The sequence below is a fragment of the Lycium ferocissimum genome, chromosome 2 (genome assembly GCF_029784015.1).
Source record: "Lycium ferocissimum isolate CSIRO_LF1 chromosome 2, AGI_CSIRO_Lferr_CH_V1, whole genome shotgun sequence".
In the NCBI taxonomy this organism is placed as follows: Eukaryota; Viridiplantae; Streptophyta; class Magnoliopsida; order Solanales; family Solanaceae; genus Lycium; species Lycium ferocissimum.
Window position 1 is genome coordinate 2,785,039 of NC_081343.1, and position 21,656 is coordinate 2,806,694.

The 21,656-nt window shown below is 38.1% G+C and overlaps 1 protein-coding gene across 1 annotated transcript in view; it reads right to left on the reverse strand.

Moving 5' to 3' along the window:
* Positions 1–21,570, reverse strand: part of LOC132032738 (4-alpha-glucanotransferase DPE2) — a 31,126-nt gene extending 9,556 nt beyond the window's left edge. The window contains exons 1-15 of the mRNA XM_059422439.1: positions 21,408–21,570; positions 19,937–20,327; positions 15,953–16,070; positions 15,228–15,283; positions 14,976–15,103; positions 14,747–14,870; positions 14,453–14,649; positions 11,344–11,422; positions 11,208–11,246; positions 10,689–10,808; positions 10,370–10,471; positions 10,190–10,273; positions 9,850–10,092; positions 9,618–9,743; positions 9,456–9,530 (exon numbers count right to left, since the gene is read on the reverse strand). Coding sequence (XP_059278422.1) covers positions 9,456–9,530; positions 9,618–9,743; positions 9,850–10,092; positions 10,190–10,273; positions 10,370–10,471; positions 10,689–10,808; positions 11,208–11,246; positions 11,344–11,422; positions 14,453–14,649; positions 14,747–14,870; positions 14,976–15,103; positions 15,228–15,283; positions 15,953–16,070; positions 19,937–20,290 — 1,845 coding nt within the window. The 5' untranslated portion in view covers positions 20,291–20,327; positions 21,408–21,570. The remainder of the gene's footprint in view (positions 1–9,455; positions 9,531–9,617; positions 9,744–9,849; positions 10,093–10,189; positions 10,274–10,369; positions 10,472–10,688; positions 10,809–11,207; positions 11,247–11,343; positions 11,423–14,452; positions 14,650–14,746; positions 14,871–14,975; positions 15,104–15,227; positions 15,284–15,952; positions 16,071–19,936; positions 20,328–21,407) is intronic.
* Between the last annotated feature and the right edge of the window lie 86 nt (positions 21,571–21,656).

Genomic DNA, 21,656 nt, shown 5'->3' on the forward strand with positions numbered 1-21,656 from the left:
TTGGAAACTAGTCGCTTCACCACCAGACAAAAAGTTAGTTGGTTGCAAATGGATCTTCACTATAGAATATAGATATGGCTCAATTGAAAAATTTAAAGAAAGATTGATGGCTAAGAGATCTACTCAAACTTATGGAGTTGATTATCAGGAAACACCTGTCCCAGTTGCAAAGATGAACACTACTAGAATTCTTTCGTTATCTACGACTAATCTTGATTGACACTTACAACAGTTGGATGTAAGAATGTATTTCTTCATGGAGACTTAGAAGAAGACGTGTATATGGAGATCCTTCCTAGATTTGATACTGAACAAAGTCGGGGAAAAGTGTGCAGACTGAAAAACCCTAGTACGGATTGAAGCAATCCCCTAGGGATCATTTTGATAGATTCTCCAAAGCGATGATCTCTTTCGGTCACCAACAAAGCAATGTCGATCACACCCTCTTCATAAGACACCAAAAGGACAAACTCACTCTTCTCAGCGTTTATGTTGATGACATTGTAATGATAGGAGATGATCCGATTAAAGAAGTTGTTAACACGAGAATTTGCGATCAAAGATCTACGAAAATTGCATTATTTCTTGGGAGTTGCTAGATCAAAAAGAGGATCTTTATTTCACAAAGGAAGTATATTCCAGATCTCTTGAGAGAAACTGATATGGCATGTTGCAAACCAGCAGAATAGGACCTACGGAAAGCAATCACAAGTTACAAATAGGGGTTGGAAGGTCAATTGATAAGGAGAGATATCGGAGGTTGGGCATTGTTCATTAACTTGGCTAAGGTGAACAGGACTATGCATGAACACACTGCAGACCTTCTAAGCTGTTGGATAAGAAGGGAGGGAGCAAGAGTCAGAAAATTTGGTGGAAAACAGTTCCTGCCTGCATCTGGTGGAACATTTGGAAGGAAACATTTTTCAGATAGCCAATGAACCAGACGCTACAATTCACCAACACAGAGATGGAAACACATGGAACCTCAACCTAAGAAGGAACATTCAGGACTGGGAGATGGAAGAACTGATCAACCTTTTATTTTTTTTTTGATGAAGTAAGATGTTTCATTAGAAAAGCATCAAGTAGATGCATAATTACAGGGGCGTAATTACAGATAGGCAAAAAAAACAAAAGATTTGCATGCCCCTATACATTGGTTCCTTCTAAAGTTAGAGTACTAATAAAATCTAAGAAATGTTCAGTATTAGATACTGGGGACAACATTGTCCAGCAAAAAGATTAACTAAGCATTTGGCTTTAAGAGCTTGAATAGGAAGTGAGGTATCATGAAAGCATCTCTTGTTCCTCTCAGTCCAAATACACCAAAAAATTGCAGCAGGAATCATATTCCAAACCTTCCTGATGGTCTTATCAACTATCCATAAACTCCAAGACATGTGGGCTTCTCTCAAACTTTGTGGCATCACCCAGCTTAACTGAAAAATACATAGGAACATGTTCCAAAGGCCATAAGCTAGTGGGCAATGTAGAAAGAGGTGGTTAACTGTCTCCTGAGTGCTCTTGCAGAAATAACATATGTTGTCCAACTGGAAGCATTTTCTATTCAGATTGTCCAGAGTAAGACATGCATTCTTTAGTATAACCCAGCTGAAACATTTAATCTTCATAGGCAGTTTAGTCTTCCATACTAGCTTCCATGGCCATATGTCAGGCAGTTGATTATGAGAACAGAGCTGCCTATAGCATTCTTTCACTGTGAATGTGCCTTTGTTTCCCCATCTCAACTTGTCTGGTGCACTTTCATCAATGTTGTGAACTTCCACCTTTGCTAACATTTCCATCAGACTCCCAAGTTCCCAATCCTGTACAGACCTTCTGAGATGCACATCCCAACTGTTGTTGATCCTGTTTTGAGCAATTGAGGAATCCTTGTCTCTGGCAATGTTGAAGAGGCTGGGGTATTCCTCCATGAGAGATGTATTGTTGAGCCATCTATCCTTCCAAAACTTAATATGAACACCATCACCAGGCTTGAAGTGGATTTCATGAGAAAACTCAGAACCCAGCTTACTGATATACTTCCATGGCCCAACTCCATAAGGTAAAAGTACAGTGTTAGAGCTCCAATTGTCCTTTTTACCATGTTTAGCTACGATCACCTTCTTCCAGAGGCTTTCATCATCCTCTGAGCCAAACCTCCAAAGCCATTTCATGAGTAAGGAATTGTTATGAATTGTCAAATCTTTGACTCCTAGGCCTCCATTGCATTTTGGGAGCAATACTTTGTCCCATTTTACCAAATGAAATTTGTGTGTGCTGCTATTCCCTTCCCATAGAAAATTTCTCCTGACCTTGTCCAGCTTATCTAGCACCTTTTGGGAATGGGGAATAAGGACATCAGATAGGTTGGTATACTATCAAGAACACTACTGATAAGTGTGAGCCTTCCGCCCAATGAGAGATACTGAATTTGCCATATGGATAACCTTTTTTCAAATTTCTCCACCACCCCATTCCATATATCACGACACTTGAATTTGGCACCCAAAGGTAGGCCCAAATAAGTGCTAGGAAGAGATCCTATATTGCACCCCAAAATACCTGTCAGCTCCTCCATGTTAAGAACATCATTAACTGGATAAATTATACTTTTCAACATGTTGATGTGCAATCCCGACAATGCTTCAAAAAGCATCAGAGTAAGATTCAGATAAAGGATTTGAGACCTCTCTGCTTCACAAAATATCAGTGTGTCATCAGCATACAGTAAATGTGAGATAGTCATTGTGTTTCCTGTATTTGTGCCCACACTAAATCCCTGTATCCATTGCAGCTGTCTAGCTTTTTCCAGCATCTTGCTTAGACCTTCCATAGCCAAGATGAACAAGAAAGGTGAAAGTGGATCTCCTTGCCTGATTCCTTTCTGTGGAGAGAAAAAACCCACGGGCCCTTTGTTAATCAGAACTGAATATTTGACTGTGGAGATGCAATATTTGATCCATTTAAGACATTTTACCCCAAATCCCATTTTCTTCATAATGGAGGTCAGGTAAGACCAATTGATCTTGTCGAAAGCCTTCTCCAGATCAAGTTTGCACATGATCCCAGGGTTTCCTGTTTTAATCCTCCAGTCCAAAACTTCATTAGCAATTAAGGCTGCATCAGTTATCTGTCTTCCCTTGATGAAAGCATTTTGTTGACTGGAAACTAGCTTCCCAATTACCTTTTCAACCTTTCTGCTAAAAGTTTGGCAACTATTTTATAAACACTACCAATGAGACTTATTGGCCTGAAATCCCTCATTTCCATAGCACCAGTCTTTTAGGGATCAAGGAGATGAATGTGGCATTGCATGATCTTACCATATAATTGTGTTGGTGAAAGTGACTGATAGCACCCATGATTTCTGGCTTTATGAACTCCCAGGATTTTTGAAAGAATGCCATTGTGAAGCCATCTGGCCCTGGGGCTTTATCCGGTGCAAAAGACTGAATGACTGCATGAACTTCTTCTTCCTCAAAGGAAACTTCTAGTCCCTCACTGTCTTCCACAGAAAGTCTAGCAACATCCTCAAAGTTGGTGGTTGGCCTCCATTCTTCAGTTTCTTTGTATAGCTCTTGGTAATAGTTCAGTATTTCCCCCTTGATCAAATCTTTGTCCTCTGTAATAACATTGCCAATTTTGAGCTTATCAATAGAGTTGAACCTCCTATGTGAGTTGGCTAGAGAGTGAAAATACTTGGTATTTTTGTCCCCATCTTTCAGCCAAAGGCATCTTGATTTTTGTCTCCAGCTGGTTTCTTCAGCTTTGGCAATCACTTCCAACTCAAGTTTCAGGCTAATAAACTTTTGTTTTTCTAGCTGAGATGGAGCCTGGTTTCTGTTGCTTGCTCTAAGATAGCTAGTTCTTCAAGTGCCTTGCATCTCCTTGTTTCAAATCTGCCATAAACCTCTTTATTCCACTTGGAAAGATCTTTCTTCAGGTTTCTCAATTTTTGAGTTAGCACAAAATCTGGGGTGCCATTAACTGAATAGTTCTGCCACCATCCTCTCATTATGTCAAGGAACCCCTCATGTTGAAACCACATATTTTGGAATTTAAAGTAAGAAGGTGGCGCATCCCATTCCCCATTCTCCAGTAGTATAGGATTGTGATCTGAGATGACTCTTGGTAATACTATTTGTTTGATGACTTTGAAACTCTCATTCCACTCTGAAGAGACTAGAAATCTGTCTATTCTAGAGGCTTGTAGCAGAGTTTCACCTCTAGACCAAGTGAATTGTGCCCCTTCCAATGGTAGATCTATAAGCTGAAGATCTTCAATTGTCTCCGAAAAGCATCTCATAGACTTAGATCTTCTGGTACAATTCAGTCTTTCGGTTATATATCTACACACGTTGAAATCCCCCCCTACAACCCAGTTGTCACTCCATAGACCCCTGATTCCCCCAAGTTCATTCCAGAGTTCCTCCCTCTCGATGTTAGTGTGAGGGCCATATACACCTGTAAATCCCCATCTGAAGTCCTCTAGAAGGCTCTCAAAAAAACAAGTGATTGAGAAGCAACCTTGGTGGAAATCAATGCATTTCCACATTCTCTTATCCCACAAGATGATAATGCCACCTCTGGTTCCACTGGCTTTCAATTCTTGCCATTCTGCCCATCTGTTTCCCCAAATTTGATAGATCAAGTCAGTGCTCAAGTTTTCCATTTTGGTTTCCTGAATACATACAACATCTGCTTTCCATTTTTTTACCAGAGAGGATATGGTACTCCTTTTACCCATTTCATTAAGACCCCTGATGTTCCAGCTCAATACCTTCACTTTCATCTAGAAAAGCTATAGTGATGCCTGCCTACCTTTTTTGTTGCTCCCTTCATAGTTGATCCCACAAATTAAGTTTTGGACTTCAATCTCCCCTTTCTTCTTCCCTTGTCTCTTCTTGTTTGGTGTATCAGAAGAACTTTTCCTTTGCAGTTGCAATTGTCTGTTTTTGTCCATTCTCATAATTAATTCAAAAATTTCATGCTTAAAACCTTCACAATTAATCCCAAAGGCTTTGCATGCCTTCCCCCATAGTCAACTTTGTCCATTTGGAAATCTCTACTAAATTTGGTTCTTGAATTCTTGTCTCCAATTGATCATCTTGATGCCAAAGCAGTGGAAGTGAATCACTATGTGAGTTCGTATCAGAACAAACGATGGCAGAAGAAGTAGAAACTGGCCAACCCATCCTTTGAGAAAGAAATCTGAGATTATTAATGAATGTTTCGGCCTCCTCTGCTTCATCATCAGCCTCGGAAGTTGATCCCATAACTTCTGCTTGTGGGAGAGAGGCAGTACTGGTGGTGTTAGCGTGGAACTGCTGTGGTAAAGAAGCAATAGGAGAGGAGATCGTATCATCAAGCATACTCCGTTCGTGAATATTCCCATTTGGACGCCACTCCTGAGCCTTTAACTTTCTCTCTAGAATGGGCCTTTCTTTTTGGATTTCTGTTGTAATAATGAGTGAAATCTGAATGGCCCATTTTATCTTCTTTATAATTTCTAGAGCTACTTGCTCCATTGTGCCCAATCTGATTGAAAGTCCACTTGTTGATACGGCTAGGTAGAGGACCCGATACTTTTAAATTTGAATGAAAGGGTTTTTGTCCAGCTGTCCACGCACGTGCTTCGAGTAGACCCTACCATCGGCTTCTTTCCCCAAATCAATCTCCGGGGTACTGGAACTCTGAACTTTAAGCCTTGCTGCGACCCTGTTTCTCGGATCGGCTTTGGCGTGGCAGCTACATCCTTCAAAATCGAGATTTCAAATCTCGAATTTTCAACATCAAGATCTAGCTTATCTGGGGGCTCCATCTTGGAGTTTCTAATACAAATTCTGGCCCAAGAATAGTGACTTCGATTCTTAGTGTCTTCATCGATGTCAACAAATCCTCCGCAAATATCACCGATAGATTTGAATGTATCAAACCTCAACGCATTAATTGGGATTCCGAAAGCCTTGATCCACTTTTGACCTGACCTTTGAGTTGCTAATTCTGTGCCGGTGACCGGAGACCACCACTCAGAGATAAAAGTGACGACCATTCCAGAACCAATCTCCTGCATGAACTCTCATAGCTTCCTGTCTCGAAGGCAGTTCAAAAAGAAATTGGTTGTGGGCCATCGGAATTACTCTCATGCCGGCACAGATTTTCCACCTATTCAAAAACCATTTTTGAATCACCTCGTTGTTTGGACTGATCAACCTTTTAGCAGCACTTCATAATGCCACAATCAACAACCTGGTGCCAGACCAACTAAAATGGGGGAATAGGAGGAAGGGGGAATTTTCAGTTAAGGTTGCATATAAACTTCTTGGCCCTCAGAATGCAATCACAGCTCATTGGCCTTCGAAGCTTATTTGGAAAGTCAAATTACCTCCTAAATTAATTGTTTCAGCTGGACAGCACTACATGAAGCATGCTGGACCCAAGATAACCTAGCCAGAAGGAATTTTTATCTGGAAAATAGGTGCTATATGTGTTTGAAGGTAGCAGAATCACACAACCACCTTTTCATACACAGTCCAGTGGCAACAGAGTTATGGAATATGTTTATTACACTTTTTGGACTCAATTGGATCATGCCACTGAGTATCAGGGATGTTTTCGAAAGCTGGAGTTGCTGGAAAGTTGATAGCACCATCAAGAGAATCTGGAACATGATACCTGCTGCTATTTTTTGGAGCATCTGGAATGAAAGGAATAGGAGATGCTTTGATGGAATATCAACTTCCTTCCAATGTTTAAAAGCTAAATGTCTTATGTTTTTGTATAGTTGGGTTTACTTGTCCCCAATAGATTCCCCTGTTTCCTTTATGAACTTTATCAACTCCTTAGCTCTTAACTAGACATGTACTGGAGATGATAAGTTCCTTTTGCTACTCTACTTCTGTAACTACTATGCATCCACTTGATGCCAGCAACGAAATTACTTACTTCATCAAAGAAAAAGAAACGACAGAATTTTTTAAAGGCAGGGAAAGTTCATTGCAGAAGATCCAATGGAAGGTCACTACTTCATTAAGTTTTTGGTGTAAAGAATTATATGTAGAAGAGGAAGTTTAGTTAGTGGACTTTTTAGGATTACTGTAAGTATTTCTCTTTCAATAAAGTGTAAATTTTTGGAGGTGGCCAGCATACCCTTAATGCTGAGGAATACAAAGTTACCAGTTTCAAAAAAAAGATATCGGAAAGCTCTCAAAATGCAAGTCTCAATACCTTTCCCTTGGAGGTAGACTGACCTTGATAAATGCAGTGTTAGATTCATTACCCAAGATTCATTACCCACTTATGTGATGTCTTTGTTCCCTATTCCAGCGGGGGTGGTGGACAAACTAGATGAGCTCAGGAGGAACTTTCTTTGGAATGGGAATAGGGAAAGTAAGGGTATTCATTTGGTGAATTGGGATGAGGTCCAGCTTGATAAGAAAGTAGGGGGTCTTGGTGTTAGAAATCTGAAACTTCACAATAATAGCTTATTGATGAAGTGGTTATGGAGATATCTGAATGAAGATCAAGCTTTGTGGAAGCATGTAATCAGAAATAAGTATGGTCAGAAAAATCAGTGGTGCACTAATGAGGTGGTCAGTACTTATGGTGTTTCAGTTTGGAGGACTATAAGAAACTTGTGGCCAAGTCTAAATGAACATATAGTTTGTAAGGTGGGTGATGGCACTAAGGTACTATTTTGGAAGAAAGTCCGGATTGGGCAAGCTCCATTGATGAACACTTTTCCTGATCTATTTACCATTTGCAGCATCCCTGATACTACTGTGGCAGAGTCCTGGACTCCACAAGGGTGGAATATTTGTTTCAGAAGAAATTTGAATGATTGGGAAATTGGCAGGGGTGGCTGAGCTCTTGAGAAGAAGTTGATAAGTTTAGGGGACTTCTCCAACTCCAGATGTAATCAACTGGAAACATCATAGTGATGGGAGTTTCTCAGTCAGAAGAATACACACAGTTGGAAGTGCTGGAGCAACCAGGAGGAAGAACAGGTCCATGGACAAAGGTGTGGAAAAGTTTGGTACCATCCAAAATCAAGTGCTTCACTTGGCTTGTGACCAGAAAAGCCTGTCTCACCCATGAAGTCTTACAGAAGAGGGGAATGCAATTGGTCTCTAGATGCTATTTCTGCAATGAGACTGCAAACAAACAGTCATTTGTTTTGCACTGTAGAGGACAGCCCATCTTTGGTCACTGTTCTTCAGCCTCACTGTAAACAGTTGGACCATGCCAGAACACACAGCTGATTTACTAAGTTGCTGGATCAGAAGAGGAGGAAGCAAATCTCAAAAAGAAATGGTGGAGAAACAGTTCCATCATGCACTGGTGGACAATTTGGAAGGAGAGATGAATGGGAGGCGTTTGAGGATAAATTTAATACTCTGCAGAAAATTAAGTGGAACTGTATTGCAAATTTTCATTTTTGGTGTAAAGAAGCAAATGTAGAGGGAGCAGAACAGTTGGCAGACTTTTTAGGAAGCATGTAAATATTTTTTATCTTACTGCTCCTTGTGGATAACTTTTTGGAGGTCTCCAACATATCCTTAATGCTGAGGAATCCCATTTACCAGTTTTCGAAAAGAAAAAAAAAATGGATATCGGAGGTTGGTGAGAACATTCATTTATTTCTCTCACACTAGACCAAACATAGCCTGTACAGACGTGGATTAGGCTGGATCTTTAGATGACAGAAGATCTACATCCGGTTACTGTACACTCGTAGGAGGGAGCCTAGTTATTTTGAGAAATAAGAAGCAAAGTAGTTGCAAGATCAAGTGCGGAAGCAAGTGAGCTTCTTTGGCGACAAAAGTTACTGGCAGAATTGAGATTTTCTAAAAAAGGGAAACTTTCGATGTACTGTGTCAACAAAGATGCAATCAATATAGCTCAGAATCCTGTTCAACATGACCGAACAAAACATATCGAAACCGGCACTTCATCAAAGAGAAAGTTACTAGTGGCACCTTGAGTTTACTTTGGCTACAAAAGTTACTCGAAGAATTGAAATTTTCTAAAAAAGGGAAACTTTCGATGTACTGCGACAACAAAGATGCAATCAATATAGCTCAGAATCCTGTTCAACATGACCGAACAAAACATATTGAAATCGGCACTTCATCAAAGAGAAAGTTACTAGTGGCACCTCAGCATAAGGACTTTTCATACTTCATTTGCAAGTTGGGCATGTGCATATCTTTCCTCCAACTTGAGGGCAGTGCTGATTGTGTTAATTAAATAGTATGATTTTAGGAGACTTTAATTCTCCTTTTCCTAACACAATTTATACGAGTAGAATATTTCCTAATTATTGTAATTGATTATCTTTCCTAATCAGTTAGGATTCACTTGTATAAATACCTCGTCTCATGGGATGTAAAGGCATACCGAAATACAAAGAAGTCTTTTCTTCTTTCTCAAATTCTACAGAAATTCAGTACCTGTAAAAGCTCTTTTCCAATATAAGGCTGGGTCAGACGGTTGAAGTCCCATAATCCTTCTGACTCGAGTTCTTCCTGCAAAGAATTTAGTTAGTGCGTTTAATACAAGATCTCTTTAAAGATTGTAGACAACAGTAACCGCACAAATAAAGTATTAGATACCTGACTAATAGGAATAGAAGGTCGAAATTTTCCACAAAGGCCAGTCATTGCATGTGCTGGGAGCTCCCATATTCTGAAGAAACCCAATACGTGATCAATCCTATAAGCTGTAAAGTACTTCCCCATCTGTAAAATGACAGCATTGATACAGTTTGAAATGAGCACCCAATTAAGTACCAGCGTCCAGCGTTGAAAAGGAAAAGAACGGAATTGAGTAGTAAGTTTTAGGTACCTGTGTTAGACGAGCACGCCACCACCCATAGTTATCTTTTGACATTTCTTCCCAATTATAAGTGGGGAATCCCCAATTCTGGCCATTTTTATCAAAATAGTCAGGCGGTGCCCCCGTTGAGGTGTTCATGCGAAACAAATTTGGGTAGACCCAGGTATCGACACTATTCCTATCAACACCAATGGGCAAGTCACCTTTCAGCACTACACCTTTCTTTCGCGCATATTCCGCAGCTTCTGATAACTGATATGGAAAGCCCAAATGTATAATAGCAGCTTTTCTTATACAACAAAGATAAAAATTCACAGAGGAATACAGAATACATAAAGCTTGTGTTTACTTGTAGGTGTAAATGGAACTGGATGTAGTAATGAAAACAAACAACTTCATAATGCAAGCTTTCTTTTGAGACGAGTTTCTCAAGCTGCAGAAACAGGAAATACATTGTAAGTACGAAAGTAACAGGGTTATGAGGCTACCAGAAGTTAATTGCCCTATGCTTGAACTGAAGCGGTGTTACCTTCTCTTTTGAAAATTCAGAAAAGCGGCCCCATTGGCTGCGCTCAGATGTTTCAAAGAAGTCCCGCAGAAAACAGAAAGCAGCATAGGGTTTCAACCATTCCTGCACTTGACAATAAAGGACCGATGCAAAAGCATAATTAAGATCGTCATATTCCAGTCAATTTGCAGAGAGGGGGAGGGGGAGGTGGGGGGGAAGGTTCACATATTTACTGTATAATGCCTACAAGCTAAAATTTACATGGAAAAGATCTCAAGGTTGTTTTCTTTAAGTTTTAGTTTTTGAATCCCAAATGCCATTAAATTAAATCCTTAAAGACCTGATTTTCAGAAAAGAACTCCTGGAATGACTTTGAATTTAGTACGGTCTCCTTCTCACGAACGAAAATTTTCTTGGCAATAGAAAGTTTTGTAGCCAAGGAGGCCTCGTAATCTACATCCTGCAATAATCATAAGCCAGGCAAAAAGACAAGGAAATTATCAGATTTATGGATACTATGTCCTTCATCATGGAACTGTTTGACCTAAAGAGGATGCTCTACAAATTTACACATGATAGGCTTTAAAGAAAGGATTGCATGCTGTAGTCATGGTGGTAGATTGGTAGTGGCGATGTAACACAGTTACATCAATACTAGTATGGTAGCTGACACGGTCTAGGAGGTTTTAGAGATCAATCATGCTGTAAGAAAAACTTCATAGCTAGGAGATCTGACGGGAATTGGTTGCATACAAAGAGCTATAGTTGCTGCAATTAAGATGAACATGCTTTCCTGGAATGCGATTGTCTCCCACAAACTGTGAAAAGCAGATTCAAAAACAAAAAAAATTGTGAATACCTTTTTATCCAACTGAACTCTTGCCTCCCTGATCTCTTGCTGTGAAGGAGTAGAGAAATAGTCACTCAAGTTTAAGGCATAAAAATGGCATTTTCACTGTTAAGCTGATCCAAAATAATTAAGACTAAAATAACACCTTGATATCCTCTGGAATGCTTTCTGAAATTGCCTCTACCCTTAGGTATAATGGGTGCAATGCAAATACTGAGAGTGAACTGCATCGCCATCAAGCATGAAATAGAACAACTAATATCAAATAGTACTCCTATACATAACAGAGCTTGAAATAATAACAGAAAATGCATTGGCTCACCTAATAGACAAGGTTAAAGGATAAAGCAAAGAATAAATCTGGTAGTTATTAATGCTTCAGTACTAAATTGGCCAATTATATGAACTGGGCTACATCAAAAACTTCATGCACTCTGTTTTCTCTAAACAGAAGCCATCATTCTACTAAGATTATCTAATGGTTTATGCAGTTACAAACCCCATCAGAAAGCTTTCAGGGAAAAAAAATGCGTATACTCCTTTTAAATCAAATTTTCTTTTTCTGTTCAACCTGACAAAGGAGCACTCCTCCATCCAAATATGAGACCTAAATCTTAATCCCAGATGTAGAATCAAATAGGAATCTCTGTAGCGTTATTCCTTTTTTAGTCAGCTTAGGTTTTAGATGGAGGTACACTAGTATGTTGCTATAGGGAACAGGAGTATAGATATAGAGACCACTCAATTCGTTATATTCCAGGTTTGCTATCGCTGACAATACACTTCTTAGATTTAGAACTTGAACTGTATTTCTGTAGCTGAGGGTTTGCATTTTTACTGATCAATGGTCAATGTAGATTTTGACCAAACATTTTCCTAGTAGTCACTGTTTCAGATCTCTGAGGATTCAGCAGTTTTGTTCAATCCCTTAAGTAGAGATCTCACAACTGTGGTGGATGTTGTCTGTAGAGAAAAGAGTTCTTTAAGCTGTTGGTAGAACATTTCTTGATAATATCCTGTCAGTTCAAGCTATTGTAGTTACCTAAAATGCAAACATTGCATGCTCTAAAATTGAAATAGAAACAAAAACATACAAATAACATAGGGTTGGGATAAAACTAATTTAATCTGTACTAATAATATGTTACCTTTATAGGATCGGTGTAAAAGAATTAAAAACAAAAAGATGTTTTCATCTCTAATAACAAATAATTCACAAAATCAAGATAGTGAATTGCCTTCCTTCACATTACTTTGACAAAACTACAGTATTAGAACAGATAGTAGTACATAGACAAACTTTACATCTTGATTCAATTCTCAAGAGAGAAAAAGAACAAATATATAAGGTTTTGATGTTGGTTCTTTAGCTATGCGTTCTTTATTTTGCTATTTTTTCCCTTAAGTATTAGAGCATAGACTTGAGTAGTAGCATTGGAGTCGCAAATTTTGGAACTCCAATTGCTAGAGCACCTTCTTTTCAAAATGGACATTACAATAGCAATTCCTCATGAATCAATGTCTAATGATGGCTTTAGAGAAGTGACAGATAGTTTCTCGTATTTCCAACTAAAACTTGATCTCTCTAACTATACTCTAGATTCAGAATTGATAGTCCACGATTTTCCTGTTTTAGCATTTTGACAAGAGTGAACAGCACTCCCAATACAACGGGAAAGGGAAAAGTAAAAGGAACAGAAAAAGGAGAGCTTTGTTCGCTATCATCTAACCAATTGCCTTTAGCATTTGACATCAAGCCTCTATCCATCTGGAAGTAAAAGACAGTCGGTGAAAATGATTAATTCTCTAAGAAAAATGAGCCAGAATAATAAAAGCAATCTTCCTCTAAGAGCCCCAATAAAGATGCATTCAAGATATCCTTATCAAAGATCAAAGATGTCTTCCATCATTGAAGTTACAAACATTATTCTAGATGGACAGTTTTAGCCCATATAAGCCTAACCCCCCACCCCCAAATGTTTGAGCAGGTTAGCCTAGCAATAAATTTATTGAAAGGTCCATCTGGGCTTAAACCAAGTCACTCTATCTAAGAGATTGTGTCAGTTTGGACTACATAACCAAATTCATGCACAAGAATATTTTTTTAACGGATAAAAAAAAATATGTTGGTTTGATTTGTACTAATCTACTCTGACTCTCTCTGTAAAAATAACAGAAGTTCTATTAGCCTGATTTGAAAATCAAAAAATTATAAATAAAAAACAAAAACAAAGTAAAATCTATAGCATAGTTGTTTGACATGATAGGTTCCACAAAATCAGGAAAACAACATCAGAAAAGAATATCAACAGAGTTAAATATTCTAAGTCAAGCTTTTTCCTATCCACTTGACAAGAAGAACTCATAAGGTAAAATTACTGCCTTTTTTCCTCCCTTTTCCAGCTTGATAATTAATCCATTAATGTCATTAAAATTTTCTGAGCTTGCAAATCATTCTAGATATTTCAACAAGAAAATTCGCTCTTTACGGTGCCTAACTAAAAAATGTATTCAAGGTGAAAAAGAAGTAGCAAACACGCTGAACTTGATATTCCCTCCTTCTACCACACTTTGTTCTGATAAGATAATTTTACAAAAGAAGCAGTAAAGGGTTACCATCCAATATACATTGAACTACACTTTTTTCTCTTTTTTTTTTTTTTGTTAAGAAGACTTTAAGTATATATTAAACTATACCAAGACCCACACTCAAACATCATACAATTCCTCCCCAAAAGACAATGTCCTCCAATCTCTTTAAGTGAAAGTCAGATCAAAACCATGGATCTTAAAATGACTTTAAAAATATAAGTTTGGACTATACTGTACAGGAACTCACCATGTTAACTTTAGTACTAAGGAGGAAAAAACAAAAAATAGATAGAAAAATAAAGGAGGGAAATGGGTTATTAATGCATCTTAAAAAGACTCATGAGGCCACAAGCAGGCTGGTTAGTGAAAGTGAAAGGCTTATTATAAAGTAGAGTTCAAAAGCACTAAAGCTGGATAAACAATAATTTTGTCATCAATTCACTATTAATGCATCTTAAAAAGACTCATGAGGCCACAAGCAGGCTAGTTAGTGAAAGTGAAAGACTTATTATAAAGTAGAGTTCAAAAGCACTAAAGCTGGATAAACAATATTTTTGTCATCAATTCACTATTTACGTTGTTGATAAATTATCAAGATGGCATCGATCTGATCTACATGATGATTCGGAGCTCAAATCTAAAGCCTTAACAATGATAATTACCTATATGGATACGAATCCCACCACATACAGTTGACTGATGTATCATTGATGGGCAAAAGCTGAACCAAATGAAAGCCAGATTCAACGGCCCAATCTACAAGTAACTTCAGGTCAAGAAACTCCCCAACTCCAAGATCAGCCTCTGATCGTACAGAAAACATGGGTACTGCGACACCTGCTCCCCTCCAAGGCATTTCCTGGTAATAACACAGATCGAATTTCTTTTCAGCTTATACTCCTGTATCAGTTTGACGAGCATAGCAGACCACTGATTATATCTTATAGCTGACTTACCCGCATTAAGCCATCTGAAAGAACTACAAATCTAGATTCACCTGTTGTGACATCAATAGAAAGCTCCCGACTAGCACCACATTCCACTGAGGTTCCAGCCTTACCATATTTGCAGTACTTGTATGTTTAAAGCATTAAGGAACAAAGCGTGTAAGAGAAAAAAATTACTATCAGTTTTTGATAAAATGCAACTGCATTTAGCCAATAACTCAGGCAAACAAAAGGATATTTTAAAGGAAAGTCATCTTTTCCCATAACGCAATCTGCCTGCCAAAACGAATCGCCAGCATACGCGAGCTTAAGGCCCTCCTGAATCTTCCATTGCCCAAGTTTTAAGGAGCTACCAAGCACATAAATCTACAGGATAACATGTATGTCAGGTCTGACTTCAAGATGGATTCCGAGGATATTAATAACCACATAAACAAGAAAACAAACACATCTAAAATAGCAAAGGTTGTTCTGTGAAGAGAGATCTTACAGATGTTCCTTCCTCTAAATAGGGGCAGCAGATTCTGAATTGCAGAATAACTGAACCTGTTTCAGCAATAACATTAGCAAGCACATTCCAAAGAAGACTTGCTACAGTAGATAGATTATTGAAGTTTGGCGTAAGTGTTCCTCAAACTTGTGTTTTCTGTGGACTAGAAGATGAAGTGTTTGAGCACACATTGTCACATTGTGAAAAGTGTTTGGTCCAGATTATTGGTTTGGCTTGGGCATTCCAGACCCCTAGTCAACTGATCTTCTGAGGTACTGTGGATCAATAGAGGGGCAAAGAAGAAGTCTGGGCATTGGGCTATTGTCAATTGTGCATTTGGGATGATGGTATACCTGATATGGAGAGATAGGAACATGCTCAGATTCCAGAATGGTCATTTTTCTGCTGATAAGAGTGTGCAGAGAGATTGTACTGCACATACATACTAGAGGTCACAACATTCCAAGCTGGCAAGAGCATCTAACAAAATTGAATACATTTCCTTAGCGTGTATGTTAGGAATTCTTTGTAAGCTTACTGTTATGTGAAGGGACTAGTACTATGTATAGGTTATAGGCTGGAGGTGTAGATGGTCAGCATCTGCTTGATTTGTAATTCTCACTTTTTGGTTGACTAGAAGAGACTGTTTATCCAAAAAAAAAAAAAGAGAAAGCACATTCCAACTGAGATTGTTTCATAGATAGAGAATCCTACAAAGAAATTACCATCCTGGTCCAACTTATTCTGAGTGATCCCCAGGGGCCTTTCAACATCCAAACTCCAACTAGTCCGAAAGATGACATCCTTAAATGCACTTCTAAAAGGGATATTGTCAGAACCAGTCTGCAACGGAAGGAAAAAGCTTAAGTTGCTAGAGCAAAGAGTCAAAACTAAAGAAAATTGTTGAAATGGGTAGTTCCTTACAAAACAAAATCAAATACATAAGAAGCACGTTTGAGGTCATTTTGCAGAATATATTGAAAATCATATCAGTTATCAAAAATAAAAAGAATTAAGATAGAAATGAACATTTATAGGATGGAGTATTGATGAGCTTATAGCTTCTTGTCACACTCATGTATGTGACTAAAGCAAGTTTATTCAAATTTTCTCTATTTAAATAAAGAGTCAAACAGTTTGCAAATCTACCCCAAAATTTTGTTGTAAAGATCATTTGGCATCCAACACAGTTTTTTGAATTGTAAGGTTGAGTCTCTTCCCACCACCTACCTTGGCTTGCCACAAGGAGCTTCAAACAAAGACCAAACATGGAATCCGATGTCACAAAGGGTTGAACAGAGGCTTGCAGTTTGGCAAAGAGATATTTGTCAAAAAGAGGAAAGGATGTACTTCTAAAGCGCACTTTATCGAGTATCCTTACTTAAATAATGTCTTTACTATAAGCACCAGTTAGTGTCACAAAAAAAGTGAAGAGAATCCAAAGGAACTAATCTATGGGACTCGTCTGATAGGGCTAGGAAGTTTCATTTGGTGCTGTGGGAGACTGTCACATCTTCTAAGTGCTGGGGCGGGTTACAAATTAAAGATTTAAGGGTTTTCAATAAAATTTGTTAGGGAAACGATTGTGGAGGTTTGGGATGGAGGAACACACATTATGGAGAGAACTGATAGTGGAAAAATACGGAGTATCGGAAGGGGATTGGAGGAAAAAAAAATGTAACTATGCCTTATCGATATGATTTATGGAGGAATATATGAAGGGGTAGGAAGTGTTTAGAGATAATGTTTCTTTTGTGGTAAGGCATGGAAGGAGGGTAATTTTTGGGGGACACAGTTGGTGCAGGGATAACACTTTAAAAGTTTCTTTTCCTAACCTTTCAGAATATCATGCTAACAGGAGAGTACAACCCAACAAATTTGGGAACTACTACAGGACGGAGAAGTATTTTGGGATTTGAGCTTTAGGAGAAATTTTCAAGACTGGGAGATGCAAGAGTTCCAAATTCTTGTTGAATTGCTTCACTAGCAAAGTTACCACAGGATATGCGGGATGCTTGGAGGTGGGGAGCGGGGAACAATTGGATCTTCGATATTAAATCGTTTTAGGGATCCAAACGGAGAAGTGTGGAAAGGCCATCTCTTCTCTATCAAAAGTTTGTCATCTTGATCAAAATGAGAAACTTTTGATAGAGAAGAGGTGTAGTCTTTCCACACTTATCCGATTGGATGCCTATGATATCGAGGAAAGTGTACTTCTTCGCATGGTTAGCAGCAAGAGGAGTCACTTTGATGGTCGAGAACTAGAGAAAGAGGAAGATTACTTATGTCAGTTCATGTTATAGGTGTAAAGGGTCGGGCAAAGATGTGGATCACCATCTTCTCCGCTGTCGGCTAGCTTCTCAGTTATGGTTGGAAGTCTTGAGTTTGTTCGGGACACAATGGGTGATGTCTGGCACAATGAAAGAACTTTTATTTAACTGTTGTGGAAGACCAAGGAGAAGACATATGGCATGGAAGTTTTCTCCACTCGCGCTTATGTGGATTGTCTGGAGAGAAAGAAATAGGAGAGCGTTTTAGGTGTAGAAAGTGATTTTGTACATTTGAGTAGTCTTTTTCCCTTATTGCTTTTTCGTGAACCCATGAGATTGCTTTATGTGTAGAAGATTGGGTGACGTTCGTCGAAACCATCTATTTTTGTAGGTTTTCTACTTTTTTGGTATTACCCCTTGTATACGGGTTTTATGCCCAAACTTCGAATAAAATCTTTATTACTTATAAGAAAACTACATGAATTTCAATAAAGCATAATGTCACTTTATGGGATTTTAAATGAAGTGAACCAAAGCTGAAGGCTTTAGAAGAAGAATGAATAACGTTTGGCGACCATGATGAAGTATCCTTTTAACAAACCCACACCAACTTCACAGCTTGTGTCACTTTGAATATTAACCGCCCATCTTTACCACTCTCAAATTAAAGTGATCAATATGATTGAATGGTTAATGAAGGCCAGCATTTTACTTCAGCCCTTTAAAAGAATATGCTACCTCTACTGGAGGAGGAGAAAAGTAAGTAATGGCTACTCGGTTACAAGATTCTGAGGTTCCAAACCAATAAAACAACAACAACATACCCAGTTGAATTACAAGAGGGTTAAGTGTGCAGACCTTACCCCCACCTTGAAGGTAGGGAGGTTGTTTCCGAAAGACCCTCGGCTCAAAAGAAAACAAGAAAATAAGGGAAAAAAGTCAGATACCGACAAGCAAATCAAAGCAATGCGAAAATGAGAAATAACAAGGGCAAAGAAGTCATGATAAAACAGCATGGAAAAACCAATGATGAGAGAAAAGGAGGGGAAAGTACCAAGCTATCCTAAATTCTTTTTTTTTTTCTTTTTTCTTTTTTTCTGGAGTAAAAGTAGACACTGAAGCACACCTAAAAGATGAAATTTTTTCAAGGATATAGAAGAAATGAAATTACTGAGAGCACTTGTGAGACCTGCAGTGCTATGTTAGGCCCTCTTCCATGGTGAGAAATTGTAACAGTACATATCACAGGCAATATTTCATTCTTATATTTATCATGTACATTAACTTCTCATGTTCTATTTTTTTAAGAAACTAGTATCCTAATGAATTAATAAAACAGAATTTGTATTTTTAGGAATTAATGTGGAGCCATTTGGATAAATAATTTAGGAAGTCTTGAAGGTTTTACTAATAATCTCCTTCATAATTTTTACAAGTATATAATTAGTACAGAAGTAAATTTGCGAGCAATATATGTTATCTCCCACATATTGTTAAATGTGCACCCAGACCAAGATTCAAATCGATTAAATCGGTAGGACACAACACAGAAAATGCAATTTCTAAGGCAAAAAGATTTCAGGTGCCCGAATACCAAAAGAAAAGATGTTGATTCTCTGACTGTCAATATTTAGAACTACTGTTTTAGCCAAATACATGAAAGACATTTATCAAAGAGAAAAAGTAAAGATAATCTGCAAACAACCCAGAATCAGCAAATGCATTTTCAGCAACTTTTCAAATACAACTTCTCCGGAGTGACAAGGGGAAGACCACAGAAGATTGTGAATATATAGAATAACAGGGGGAAGAATGCTTCAAAGTGCCTGAATTTTTCCATCCTTTTTTATTTGTGGGATTACACTGGAATTGTAGTTATTTTTGTTGTTGAGTCACAATTCAAAGAGCATTAAACTTAAGTGACCACTGGGCATGTGGAAACGCATGTTTTAGAAACTTTAAAGCAAAATAGCCAAATATTCAAGAATGAGGATTGAGAATACTACACTAAGATTAGAGGAACAAATGTGGATAAGGAGAAATAGAGAAAAGAATTTAGAACAATTCTGTCATCTTCTGATTGAAGCGGAGCCTTGGAGCAACAGTAAAGTTGTCTCCACGTGACCTATTGGTCACGGGTTCGAGCCGTGGAAGGAGGCACTAATGCTTTGCATTAGGGTAGGCTATCTACATCACACCCCTTCCCCTGACCCTGCTAATGCAAGATGCTTTGTGCACCGGGCTGCCCCTTCTGTCATCTTCTGATTCATTGTTTAGTTCATACCAAATGTCTTTGACAACTAACATACAAAAGGAAGAGCTGTATGCCGCAAGAAAGAATTTTAGGAGCAACTCACATACCTTCCTTTCTCATAATTAAGTCTAGGTAGTGTAGTATTCACAAAACAGTATGAGAAAGAGAGGCAATAAAACTAGCACCTGCCAAAGATCATGAAGTTCTAGCAACTGCCCATCCTGAAGCCCATCCGGCAGCAAGAGTTTCCTTTTCTTTCCAACCTCCCAACGCAGGATATTTCTTGTATCATCCACCACATAGTAACTGTACTCACTTTGGAATCCAGGAGGAACTTGAATGCTTCCACACCATATCAGCTCTTCCCCTTGGTGAGAAGGCTTCAATAATACACCCCTTTTCACATTCCATGAACCAAGCAACCGATCTGACCCGCATATCAGAAGGTGCTGCCCCCACTGAGTGAAATATGGGATTCTGAAGCTCACCTTCCTTGATTTCAAACGCTTGTCCCCAGAAATCGACCCCAAATTCACCATCTTAAATTGAACCAAACCAAGTGGAACTCCTCAAAATCTAGCAAAACCAATTAATTAGCACGCGAAAATTCTACAATGTCAACAGCATTCAGAGTTTCCAAAGTAGAGATTATATTTGCGTAAATGGTAACCATATAGTACTCAAATGCATGAACCAGTGGCCACGTATCCCTCAATTGAACTTCCAAGAATTAAATCATAGGTTATTCAAAATTTAACCTTTACAATACAAACTGCAACACCTAACAGACACATCCCAAACAATTCTTTAAAATGAAGAATATGGTTATAAGAAATGTACTATGCAAGGTTATATTCAAATCACAGACTTACAAAATACTCTACTATTAAATGCATTTTTCCATAAATATCAACTATACTATAACTCTAACCAGTCAAAACCCAATTGAAAGAATAACTCAATAGTAATATGGGCGAAGTTTATCAAAGTTTGAATTTTGTGCTGATTAGAACTTAATCCTTGTACTCCCTCACTCCCAATTTAAATGTCTTACTTCTTCTTTGATCTAAAAAGAGTGTCTTTTCTATATTTTTGTAACTTGACAATTCAAACACCCTGCATGGCAAGTGAAAAATCACAAAATTCAAAAGACATTTTAATATATTATACAAAAGTCAAATCACAAGATTTAAAAGGCATTTTAGTACTCCCTCCGGATCAAAAAAGTCCACTTTTTTTCTTGGATCAAAAAAAAAAAGTTCCTTTTTTTTTTCTTGGATCAAAAAGGAAAGCAAATTAAAAAAAAATTAATCTTATTTTTCTATATTTGCCCCTATTAAATATTACATGATCAAATTTCAATACCTATTTAATTAGGGATGGTTTAGTTAAATTACCTATTTTTGTATACGAGTTAGTATTTTCTGAGGGATGTGCAAATGGCTAAGTGGACTTTTTTTTTTATCCGGAGGGAGTATATTATACAAAAGTCTCTCTTTGTTCTTAAAACTCTGTGCCCAGTCAAATTGGGAGTAGCAAGTACTCTAGTCTAGATAATCACTAGAGAAGAATGTATTACTATTATGGTAGAAATAAATAACACTGAGAATAACTATAGCATAGCTTGAATGAGTGGAAACCCAATTGAATCGTTACCTTTAGTAGAATGAAGTATCGACTTCTGGAAGGTTTATCATCTCATGAAAATGAATGAGAAGGTGGTTGGCTCTCTTTCTCCATCTACTAAGATATCAGAGATTGTATGAGAGATCTTTTATTGGGATTGTAACGCACGTGAGAAAGGCTAGTGTTCGTCTTTTAGTGTGAGTCAAGCAAATGCTGCCAAGTGGGTAAATGGAGTCCGCAACTTATTAAATGACCCAAAAAGTGGAGTCTGCAACTTTT